This window comes from Cotesia glomerata, linkage group LG1, assembly GCF_020080835.1.
Source record: "Cotesia glomerata isolate CgM1 linkage group LG1, MPM_Cglom_v2.3, whole genome shotgun sequence".
Taxonomy (NCBI): Eukaryota; Metazoa; Arthropoda; class Insecta; order Hymenoptera; family Braconidae; genus Cotesia; species Cotesia glomerata.
The window spans coordinates 33,146,240-33,159,396 of record NC_058158.1 but is presented as its reverse complement, the minus strand read 5'-3'; the positions used below and the strand labels follow the sequence as shown (position 1 = coordinate 33,159,396).

Genomic DNA, 13,157 nt, shown 5'->3' with positions numbered 1-13,157 from the left:
CGTCATAGTTTATTATCTGATCAAGAAAATAGACAGCGGGTTAAAGACGATCATCAATTCATATCTCCAAGTACTCGGAGAGAAAGTGGTAGACGTTTAAGTTCATCAAGCCACAATCACGTTTCATCAACGAATGCAGCAATTGCAAGAAGTGAAAACGATTTAGTTAATCACGCGGCTCAGTTCGTAGATGTGAGTACTATTAATACTCCACTCATAAAGAAACCACTATCAACAAAAACACCAAAAAGCGCACGGTCCCTGGTACGAAGACCTGCTATAGATTCTCGAAGGACGCCGCTGAAAGCCGTACTACCGTCTTCCGGAACACCAAAACGTCAGAGTCCACGATATACTTTAAAGACACGACAATTATCTCGACACGTTAACTAATCGATTATCCTTTTTTACACTCTATAGCATTGTACTTTTAATCCGTTTTATTATCATGAATTAAAATGATCTCACGAATGATCACCTTAATGAATATTTATAATATTGATAAATGAATTGATTTTTATATATATATTATTATAACTAAAAGTAATAATAAATATAGTTTTTACAAATGAATGAGTTTATAACAATTAATAATAGTAAATACATTTGTAATTGTTATAGCAGTTTATTTTCATTTTTTTTAAAGGTTTAGAGTACATAGGCATTTGTAGTTCATTCTTTATTTATTTCATAATTTTTTTTAATCTTGATTCATTGTGTTACTCTTGTTATTATTATTAATATTATTATTATTATTATTATACATTTTACGTAAGATCAGAGAAAAAATTCAGGTTACAATATATATATTTGTATAGTCTATAAATAAGACTATTAATCAAAATTAATTTTTTATTTTTATTTTTAAGAACCGTGCTCAGCACTTTAGTTCATATTTGCCCGCATCCAGTGGAACAAACCCCTCTCTCTTAACACCCTTTAATTCTTTATTTATTTTAATTTATTATCAATTTATTTGTCTACGTCGCTACGAAATCAATTAAATTTTAATCTGATTAATTAATTTTTTTTGTTCAATATCTACAATTATTCACAATCTGTTTTGTTTTAATAAAAACGAAATCTACTGGAATGCATGGAATTTGTATATTAATATAAATATATATTGTATATGTATAATACATATATTAATTTTTTTTTTTTAAGTACACCTGATAAATCGTAGACATTCACGTGTTGTACAAAATCGAGTTTATCGTCACAATATACAGTACCGCAATCGATATGTTTCTGTCAAAGCAAATAATCTTACAATTCATTGATTAAGACATCTGATAATTCTATATAATGTTTTTTTTCCACTTAATTAATTTTTTTACTTTCAATTAACTATTTTATTATCAATAAATTATTAATATTAATTAATTAGATTGCTTTATTGATCAGTACGCAAAAAAAGAGCGGATGCTTCATTACTCGAGGAAGATAAAATACGTGAATCTCTACGGTAGCGCCGTTTATTCAATTTGCCTATCTTTTATCTTTTATTTTTTTTTAATCCTATATTGTTTATAATATATTAATTTTTTTAGTTAATAATTATTGCAATCAATTTTCATCACGAAAAATATTATTTGTTTTTTATGAAATATGCATCGCAATTTTAAAATGATTTACTTTGTATTGTGAGGTGTATGTATACATGTTTGAAAATGGAAAAAAATCACTTTATAATTATAATAATGAAAGTGAAAAATAACAATTGTTTGTTTAACAACATTTATGATTAACAACATAAGTATATGATGTATTTTTTTTTTAATTTAATGATCAATCGACCATTCTATACATGAGATAACAAAATTTGTTATCGAAACAACATTCCCTCACATTCCCTCCAGTAATAATCAATCAGCCGTGCGCAACATCCAAAAATTTAATTTGTGCAGATTTTAATCAATTATTCACTATACGTATTACAAGTAAGCAACTGCATTATTTGCAAATTTATATATAATATTAATTAAGAAATTAATCGTATTTGTTTGACAAAAATCTAAGTTTTCAATAATAATCACAACATATATCGCAATACTATTGGCGATAAATTTGTTTTACAATAAATGCAATCGAGATTTAAAAAATATTTAATTGTATTAAATACATATTATCGATAATTCGTTTGGATATTATTCCATTTTTTTTTTTTTTTTAAGTTTACAGTTTAATTAAGTAAAGTAATACTGGAATTATTAAAGATTTTTTAGTCTAGCTACTGAGTAATTATTAAGACAAAAATATCTAATTATAAATATGAATTTTTGTTTCTGGATACTTCTAAGCTAATTAACAATCTCGAATTGCACATTGAGGATATGATTGATGATGCAGAGAGCGCTTTGAATAAATCCAATTTATTCGCACAGATTAATTTAGCAAAAGGCGGGATTGAGGAATAAAATAAATTTTATATATGCCGGAAATATTATAATTATTTATTTTCTTCTAAGTCAGCTTATTTAAGTAGCTGATGTGCTCGTTCGTTCGCCACTTGTATTCGGGTTTCATTAGATTCACCCTGTGAAGAAATAAAAAAGATTTTTTTTAATTAAAGAACAGTTAATAAATGTATAATAATAATAATGATAATAATAATTAATTATTGTATTAAAATGATAAAATTAATTTAAGAATTAATTTTACCTTTCGATTAATCCTATCAATTTGGCGATTCTGATTTTCAAGCTCACTTCCCATATCAATAGCCATATTTCTCAGATTACCAATCATCGTTGAAACTTGACCCATATTATCTTCCATTTCATTTTCACGTGCGTCGTTATTAATTTTTGCAATGTAGCCACCCTGAGGTCCAAGCCCGTTACGGTCATCCATTACCCGCTGTGGTTGATTATTGACAACTTTTCCATCGTCATTGCCCTTCCACGTTCCTTCATCCTCTTTGAAACTTGCTCCCCTTAAAATATCCAATATTTCATATATATAGACATCACTTTCGTTTTATTATATTTTTTGCTGTCGTTTCACTATCCGTTGTACAAAAAAAATAAAAGAAGGATAATCGATATTGTTCCATTTATATATAGGTATATCTCTATAGGTATATTAAAAAAAGTATTAGATAAAAGTATACTTGTTGCAAGGCAGCACGCAAATGCCACAACATTTTTCCATTCCCGTGAGATTCTTCTCTGCTTCTCGCATGTCTGCATTTATCTGATCCATCCCCTCCTCGATTCGGTCCAATTGCTCTGTTAATTGGCAAAAAAAGAATAAAACAAAAGTAAATAAATGATCCTTAATTTATAGGTCTTTAGTTTAAATTAAATGCCACTATTATTGAAGTATTAATGAAAATTCATGGCGTTTTTACACTACTTTATACTTTATACAAGTCTACATCCGATTGTTCAAATGATTTTGTTTAATTGAATTTTAAAAAATAAAAAATGTTATTTTAGTTTAATAATTTAATTAGAAAACAAATTTTACTAACAAAAAATTATTAAAAACTTTTTATTGTAATAAAACACAAAACAATTAATGATAAAAATACTAGCAAAAAAATAAAAAATGATAATGTAATGATTGTTATTATTACTAATTGATAAATATATTATATTACATGACTGAGTTATGACAAAAAACGTTGTAAAAAAATGATTGATGATTGGGTTTTATTTTTTAATACGTACAAAATATATATTTTTACGTTTAGTCATAATTAAGACAGCATGTTAAATGAAAGCTGTTAAAATATATTATTCCAATTTTATTTGGTGCTCATAGTTATTGTCAAGGATATAAATATTAATTTACTTTCGAAACAAGTGTATCGTTATTTAATGAATATAAATAAAAAATATTAGCATATATGTTAATTTGAATATTTAATAATTGTTTTAACAAATATTTTATTGTAGTTAGAGTAACAGTTCGCTGTTATAAATGCGACTGTGTTACACTGTTTATTGGGCGGTTGGTTGGCGGACTAGATGATTGGTTATTAGTGGGCATTTGTTGTTATTACTTACTGCTCTTAATTAATTAATAAATTAATTAATTATTAATTACTCGTGTTTTTAAATGTAATTTGTTAGTTTAACATATATATTTTAACTACATAATGTTGTTATAATAGGTTTTATTAATAAACGTTCAAAGAATTGTCTCTTCGTCATAATTGTCTTAGTCATACAGTTTTATACATTATTATTAATAATAATAATTCCTGTATCAGATGGTCAGTGTGCGATGAAAATATTTGAATATTTCATTAAATAATGCTGTATGGTGTTGTTTCATTTCACATTTAAGTAATGCTGGTATATATAATAAATATAGATCGTTATTATATCTTGGAAGTTGTTGAATATAAAACTCGTGTCGATTGTAACTATAAAGTTTCGAATTTAATTTATAATTTATTGTTTAAGTTTAAGTTATGATCTAGTTAAATGGCTTACCGCCTTGTTCGTCCAGCATAACAAGAGATTTCATCCCGACCTCGTGGCTCTAAACAGGCAACCGTTCAATATAAAACAAATTTTATTAACAACATATTGTATTTATATGACGATAAACCGTTGCTGCCGCCCAAACACCGCCGCTGTCTTGCATATGTCTCTCCCTCATCTATTTAAGAATTAATTACTATAAAAATAATGGCAATAATGATATTTAAAAAAATATAAATAATAATAATAATAACAACAACAATAACAAACGGGCAAAAAGCACTTCCATTTAAATCCTTGATTGAAGAAGTGAAGTGAAGAAGCTAAGCGTCGTTGATGTTCAGTATCTGATGGCGAGCGGGCGGACGGTCAGCTGCACGTATATTTTAAATAAAATAATATACATATATCTATATGCTCATTTTATCATTATCATATTAACATAACTAATCAAACGGTTCAATTAATCTCACATTACTAAATTTCTTTTTACTTAGTTTCATCTTTAATTAATAAACGATCGATCAACAATTTTATTTATTAATTTACAACAGATGATCAGCGCGAGGACGCTACGTGCGAAGGCTAGTACGAAAAAAAAAAAATATATATATATATAACAGCAATGACAAAGCCATCGTGTATTTTATTGCGGTATATAAAATATTACTTTCTACATTTAAATTCAATAACAAGCGGCACGACGTCTTTTTTTTTTTTTTTCTGCCGAATGTGCAAAACATATGCGCATAATTAACACGGACATACATCAACTAATCTATTAATTAATTTATACCATACAACTATTAACTAACGCATTAGTGCCTAGAGGGATTGCTGAATATGGTATTTGTAGGTAAAGTTGGGAAAATTATATCTCTGTTGTCGAACTATACAAGTGTGCTCCTAAAACTTTTATTTCAAGTATTTTCTTATTTTATTTAAACTTTGGCTTATATACTTATTATTTATACGAGTTTATTGTATGTTTGTGTTGTTTTGTTCTTGTTAGACATAAGTTGAGTGTGCTACTCAAGTTTCATACCATTTATTTATATGAAAATTTCGATCAATACGCTGCACTGATTTCATTCTATTCAATAGAACAGCGTGCGTAAATTTATCAAAATATTCAATAAATAACGGGTGTATAATTAAATTCTTGAGTTAAATTCATAAATTGTGTATTAATTAATAATTCAGTATCAGTCCATCGGTCTTTGAAGTAAATAACGTCAAGTAAAATTTAATTATTAAAACGAGAGTTAAAAAAAAATCTTAATCGGTTGAGAAAGAGCTTACCGCCTTGATGATCTAACATCATCAGAGTATTTGCTCCAACGTCCTCGCTCTAAGACGCCAACGATGCAACCGGAACGAAACATCATTCAGTGTGAGATTATACTGCGAAATGAATGAAAAAAGAAACGCCCACCGTGCTGTATGCCCTGAGGGATATGTTTTGGCCAATAACCCGCCCAATAAATAGGCCAATATAAGTAGTAAAGGACCCGAAATTGAGTTATATATCTCATAGGCACAAGTATTCATACCAGAAAATTTTTAAATAAATAAAATAAATGAAAATAAAGTAAAAGGTTAATTGAATGATTAATTAATCTATACATAAAATTTATATCATTGCAGTGTATACATTGTGCACAGACACGATCTAAGCCCATCTATAAATATATTTAATTATGTATATACACAGTTTTATAATAACTCATTCGTTTAATTGCGTCCCTCATGGCAGCAAGCACAGTGGTCAAATAATCAGCCATCAAGACAAATTATTAAGTTTCAATAAATATATAATAAATAAAACACGAATACTTAATACTTGGGTGCTAATTATATCACGTAAATAAAACATTTATCCATCACCGATTATGCATTCCCATAAATAGTTTTATAGTCAGACGAAATAGTTTATTATTTATTAATTAAATTTTTTTTTTTTAATTAGTAGACATTAGTATTATTAACATCAACACGATTTCGAAGACATTTAGTTAAACAACAATTACTTTATGCAATGACGATATGATTAAACCAGTTATGTATGAGATAAAAGAAGACATAAAGCGCTTATTCCGGATTACATCGATTTATTAAAACAAAAAAAAAATAAATATTTATAATAATAATAATTTATATATAAATTATTAACAGTAATAAGTAGTATAGTTATTATAGCAGTTATAGTAATATAATAGTATATAGTAGTGGTAGTAGTAGCAGTAGTAGTAGTAGTTATAGTAGTAGTGATTTAATAGTAAGTATGTAAGTCGTAGAATGATAATTAGAGGTATATATAGTGGATAGAGTATATTTTTAGGAAACTAGTGATGCAAACAAGAGTAAGGAAGGGCACCTATTTAATTTATAGATACGTAGACAGGCAGGCATTATTCTGACAAGCACAATACAAGTAAGAAAAGCCCGTCCATTGTATTTATCACGAGAATTTGCGACAAATTAAATTCTCGCATGTGGTACTGCTCGTTAATATAATTTTGATAATGATTTAAGGTACCAGGGTGCTAGCGCAGAGTTAAGACTACAATACTGCCATCATCTTTAACATTTATTGTTCGCGCTATTTTATTAATGAGTTTCCTCCGGAATTTCCCTCTTGTAATAATAATAAAAAAAAAAAAAATTTGTATGAAAGAGTGATAGAGAATTCAGAGGATAAAGTTTTGTGACTCAGAGTCAAGGTTTTTTTTATCAGCAAGCATCCTGGCCCCATTTTATGATGCAAGACGACACTTTTGTTGTATATAAATATGCATATAATAGTGAATAGAATATTGAAAAAAAAAAAAAAAGATGGTACTTGTCGAAACTAAAAAAAAAAAAAAAAAAAAAAAAAAAAAAAAAAAAAAGATATGGATTTTTGAAAATAGTTTTTATTTTATAAATGAACCCGATATTTTGTTAAAAATATATAATATGTATATATTTAAGGTATACATAGCAACATTCAACTACAATACTACTTATATTACGAATTGCACGACTCGTGAATGAGTTTTATTAATATAAAAAGCGAGACATTAAAAAAAAAAAGCTCGTTTTTGTAAGCTTTATTTATAGTGAGCATATAAATAATTGTCGACTGTATACATTATGTTAATGTCATAAAAAAGTGAGTATATATAGTTATCTGTTGATATAATGCCCGTGTATATATAATAGAAAAAAAGAAATAAAAGTATATATAATTAAAAGAATTGAGAGATATAGTGGCGATATTAGAAAATAGAGAGCACAGAGATGATTTATGTATTATTTATAATTAATTTGACTTGTTTGATTACTTAACAATAAATCTAATTCTATATTTAAATTTATTATCTCGTTCATGTTTGTAATTTGAATTTATAATAATGTATATGCTGAGCATTTATTATGAAATTTATTTGCATAGGGTAATGTCGGGTTAACAATCTCTATCTATAGATTTATCTGTTAACTACGGTAGTAATAATAATAATAATAAAAATAACCACAACAAATAATAAATTATAAATAGATAAGTAATTACTTGTATTCAGCCCGATTTATCCTATGCATCCATCAGAGAGCTGTGTGATACTTGTATTGTTGAATATATATATTAATATTTTATCGTTTAATTATCCTGTCTAATAGATCATCATTTTATATATATATTTTTTTCTTGTCAATAATTATTTATTAATAAATAAATAAACAAATAAATATATATATTTTTATCAAGTTAGGGTGACAGTGGAACGTGGCGTTGATAGTGGTGTGGTGGTGGTGGTGGTGGTTGTGGTGGCAATAAGGATGGTTTAAGGAACTTGGAGGTCATGATAAAACCAGTTTATATAGTCATAAAGGTTTAATGAAACTGTCACACAACAATACAAAAGCGCAATCAGTTTAAATCGTCTCTAAATAATATGTATGTTGTAAACTATGTTTTTACTACCCATTATTATTTTAATAAAACAAAAATAATAATAATATTAAAAACCCTACATCTTTTTACTTGTTATTTAATAGTTACATTTTTTTTTCTATCATTAATATTATTATAAACTATTTTTTTTCTTAAAATTTAACCCACCAACCAACCTATGGACCAGGATGACAACAAGAGCATTTTTATTTTTTATTAAAAGAAACTAGAACGCGTTGATATGTATTTTTTTTTTTTTTTTTTTTTTTTTTATATACCACATTCTTTCTTTATAATAAAATCTTACCTGACCGTTATGACAATAGCTTGAGTATACAATAATAGTAATAATAATAATATTTAAATAATTGTGAATGGATGCTTTGATAATGTTTATGTCGAAAAAAATGACATATTTTTTTTAAATACAAAAAAATCTTGATTAAAACAAAATATGAAACAATCAGGGAACAATCATATTTATGATTACAATGTTATATTTAATAAAGCATTAAAATGTATGGTCTCATGACGTTTGTCGACTGAATAATACGGCAATTAAGCATTAATTAATTAATTGATACATAAAAAAAAATAATAATGTAATGTAATATATTAATCATATAAAAATCGATATTAACGTATACGAAATATATTATATATTATAAAAAAGTGTGAACGCGAAATTAATGACTTAGTAGTAGAGCAGTTAACTCACCTCCCTGGTCGTCGAGAGCGACCAGAGTGCGGATGCCGGCCTCCTTGCTCTAATCGACAGACAGAGGCAGCACAACACACACAACCACCACGAGTGTTAAAGAGTCGGAGTATTAAATGGTTTAGTATAACAGTATATTTAGTATTAAGTATATATAGTATATATTGTACATGATACATGATAAATAAATGGATTTTTAATGTAATGGTAGTTTCTTTAATTAATTTAATCAATCAACAGACGCAATATCAATCCAATTACAGTTCCAGAGGAATTTTTTTTTTCAGAAGAAATTAAAGTGATATTATTAATTAAAAGTATTTTTATTTATCATATATCATCGTTAAATTGAATATAATTTAATTTACTTAAATTTTTTATTTTTCGTTTTATTGCTTAGTTATATTATTGCATGTATTTATATGTTATTAATAGTAATATGGTAAGCGAGTAGATATGAAAAATCAGATGAATGTAAAATGATTGAAAAAAAGTAGTATAGAATATAGACACTGCAGGAGTTTTTAGTAGAGAGGCAGTAAGGGGGTATAATGTAAGTTTAAAAGTATTTAAAAACGGTGTATGGAATTTGCAAAAGATGTTGCTTAGAGGTTTTTTTTTTTTTTTTTTTTTTTTAAGTGAATTATTATTCCATGCACATTACCCAAATTTAATATTTTAAAGTGAATATATTAAATTCTTTTACACATAATTAATTTTTTAAGGTCGTGACTCGCAATTAGTTGATAATTCTAAAGTTCAATATAGATTAAATATATAGATGAAAATTTATTATTCCATGTAGTACAAGAGCAGCCATATACATTTATGTATAGATTACAGTGTCGGCGATGTGCAAGCTCTCGGGCAGCCAGACAGGCAAAGTTAATAGACAAATTATATATGTATAGAGACAAATCGTAGTATAGGTAGACAGACAGACAAACAGACAGAAAATAGACAGACATATCACATATACGAATTACATGGACCACGTATTTGACACGCGCAAAGACAGTAATATAAAGCAAGCTGACAGAGACTGACAGACAGATAATACAAAATATTAACAACATTTATAGGACGGGCAAACGATAATAATAATAATAATCATAATAATATATTTATTTTTAATAAATATATATGTATATTAATTGACAACATTCAAACTATTTCGTTTATATTCGCGATGCATCAGGAAGTAAACATTTTACAATCAAGAATTTGCTGTGCAGTGTAGTCGATACTTAAACTATATAGACAGTAAGTACACATATATATGTATGTTAATATATAGATATATATATATGTACAACAAAAAGTAATATTCACGGATTAGCTCAAACTTTTTTTTATTATACATATTTATTTTATTTTATTATTTTTTTTCCGTTTTATTAAAGGCAAATAAAAAAGTGGTTAGTGCAAGGATACAACGAAATTTTTTTATAACTTTTTTTTTATCATCATAACCATTGGAATGAATGTCATAACAAGATAACTATTAAATTATATAATAAAACGCTCGGTAGCTTGACCAAAAAAATAAAATAATTTTTCAGCTACGTGCGTTGTTTTATTTACCTCGACTACTAGTTAAGTGCATGGGGCTTGAAAATTCACATATTTAAATTAAACGGGAGTCACAAGGATAACTGGGTCATCAAGAGAAAAAAAAATAATAAATAAATAAATAAATAAATAAATAGACCAAAAAGTAATTAGTGCAATTAGTACACAGATTTCCATCCTTGCTGCCTCAACGTCGTTGCAATGGTTTAGAAGTCGAGAATCGACTTTGAAGAAAAAATGCAATAATACCTTTTTTATTATTATCAATAACATTATATCTTGATGAATATATATGTACAGAATTCGATTACGATCAAGGGAGCGTAGAGTAATTTTATTAATATAACCAACGCAATGACAGACCGTTACAAGGGGAGAGAGAGAAAATAAAGAATATATATGGATAAGAGATTAAAGAGGGTAGGAGTAGTCACGCAAACGATTTTAACAGATATGGATAACCACTTACCTCCTCGCATAGCGCCAACATACGCCTAGTACTCTCCAAGGACTGTAACATAAAAAAATCATTATTTAGAAACAGATCTCTCTCTAATTTCTGTCATTGATTAATCTAGACATTAGTAAATTTATTAAGTCATTCTTATAAATATAAATATATATATATATGTAATGATTAATAGTTATTTGTGAGGAAAAAGTTAATTGACATTTTTGAAAACGATCGTGATGACTTAATGACTTACTTCATCAGTTGTCTGATCAGCCTTTAGCTGTAATTCCTGGAGTTCGGTACGAGGTGGACCAGCTCCTTCTGCTGGTCCAGCTGCATCTGCTGTTGGAGCTGGCATTATTTCCTGGTTTTCTTCCTGCCTGAGTTTTTTACCAAAGGATTCTTAGTTTTCTCCGACTGTAAGTTCACTGTTTCTGGAGCCAATAGCTCTGGGTTGAATATTGTCCTTGAGAAACTGAAAACATCAAGATACTTTTGTCAATATCTTACGTGAGATATTTATATATATTATGTATACATATATGTATGTAAAGTTTCAAATTATTGCACAATTGAGATAAATTTAAAAAAAATATATACGCGTAAATCTTTCTCTTATAAAATCGCAACCGTAAGTTAATGAACGGTTTTGATCAAAACAACAAAATCAAATTCAATCAGTGAGAACAAAAAAAAATTTTACCAATAGTTTAACGGGATGTAAAAAAAATGTCAATGTCACCACGACTCGACACGATTGAACATCAGACAGGGACTGGTCTGGTTTTTAACGTCGACCGCCAACAGTAAAATCAATATAAGCGAGCATGGGTCATTACGTTGCTGCGCCGCGGAAGATATCATGCGCAGCTACCACCAAATAATTCTCGTTAAACGATCTACTTATATATCTATATATTAATATAAATAACTGACATTTTCAAGGCTGACAACTGCAGGAGTAGTAGGATTTGTTTTGATTCACCAATCACAACATATATACACCATCATTAGCTTGCATTTTCCGTATCAATGCAACAATTGATCTATCATTTATTGATAACTTACATAGTATGTAGATATAAAAATAGATGGTCTAACAGGTCCGAAAAATTTATAAAGTTTTTCCTATCAATACATTGTCTATACATTTGAAAGTATATTATATCATTAATCGATTTTTACGGTGACACCAAACCTCGTGACGACAATTGTTATATCAGATTCTTTTTATAGAATTGAGTAATTAATAATCACCAACCTCGTTACTGCTGTCTTTAGTCCTTAGGCAGTGTCCTAAATATATAGATGAAGTATTTTGTCAATTTCTTTTTCTTTGCATTTTTAATGTAGCTTGCACAGTGGTATTTAAGTATATACAGTTATACGGTTGACTATATTACTAACTACTTACTAAATGCTATAATTATTTGTTAAGTATATATAATTACTTTGAACTTACCTCTGATATATGTAATTGATGACTGGATCCTCCGAGAAAAAGTTGTTTGAATAATTTTGTAGTTCTTTTACTGGAAATGTTAAAATGTCAAATATCAAGCAACAGAATGAACTCTTCGTTCTCGTCAGAAGGGCGTTCACGTGATGTGGGCGAGATATAAGCTGCTGATCAAGCAATGTTTTATCCCGCTCTGATGATAAAGTAAATCTAACCGAGTGTCTGTAAGAACGGAACAGAAAGTGTTTGTGGCCGGTAAAAAAGGTTGAAAATTACTGTAACTTACCTAGGCGGTAGGCGTTGTTTTGTTGTTACTAAAAATTTCAAATCGAAGAATAAATAAAAGTTTTAAGACTCCTACAAGCAATTATTTATAAATGATAAAAATAAACCAATTTTTTTTTTCGAGTAGTGATTGTTATTAAAAAGAAAATTTATTGTTTGTTTTTTAAATTTATAACTGTTATTAAATTTTTTTTTTTTTTTTTTAATTTAACAACATTAATTCATATTTATTATTGTTAAGTTTATTGTGCGCTAGAAAATTAGTGACGTCATATTCTATTCACACTGCCCAAAAA

At 27.5% G+C, this 13,157-nt stretch overlaps 1 protein-coding gene across 5 annotated transcripts; it reads right to left on the bottom strand.

Moving 5' to 3' along the window:
• Positions 1–609: 609 nt before the first annotated feature.
• On the bottom strand, positions 610–12,740 carry LOC123275429 (synaptosomal-associated protein 25). 5 transcript variants are annotated; one of them, XM_044743551.1, is made up of 8 exons: positions 12,580–12,736; positions 12,379–12,413; positions 11,371–11,592; positions 11,133–11,174; positions 9,092–9,140; positions 3,116–3,233; positions 2,665–2,938; positions 610–2,539 (listed from the first exon to the last, which is right to left on the bottom strand). In XM_044743551.1, the coding sequence occupies exons 3-8, from the start codon at positions 11,473–11,475 to the stop codon at positions 2,477–2,479; spliced, it is 651 nt and encodes a 216-aa protein (XP_044599486.1). In that variant the 5' UTR covers positions 11,476–11,592; positions 12,379–12,413; positions 12,580–12,736; the 3' UTR covers positions 610–2,476. The 5 variants fall into 5 exon arrangements, with proteins under 5 accessions (XP_044599486.1, XP_044599484.1, XP_044599481.1 ...); XM_044743549.1 differs by lacking the exon at positions 12,379–12,413 and having other exon boundaries at positions 12,580–12,740; XM_044743546.1 differs by lacking the exons at positions 12,379–12,413; positions 12,580–12,736 and adding an exon at positions 11,821–11,981.
• Positions 12,741–13,157: the final 417 nt, after the last annotated feature.

What these genes read in the sequence shown, in the direction of transcription:
- LOC123275429 (XM_044743549.1), bottom strand. Translation starts at nt 11,475, where the DNA reads ATGCCAGCTCCAACAGCAGATGCAGCTGGACCAGCAGAAGGAGCTGGT. An exon ending in CTGATCAGACAACTGATGAA is followed by an intron (nt 11,175 to 11,370) that starts GTAAGTCATTAA and finishes TTTATGTTACAG; the next exon opens with TCCTTGGAGAGTACTAGGCG. An exon ending in TTGATAGGATTAATCGAAAG is followed by an intron (nt 2,540 to 2,664) that starts GTAAAATTAATT and finishes ATTTCTTCACAG; the next exon opens with GGTGAATCTAATGAAACCCG.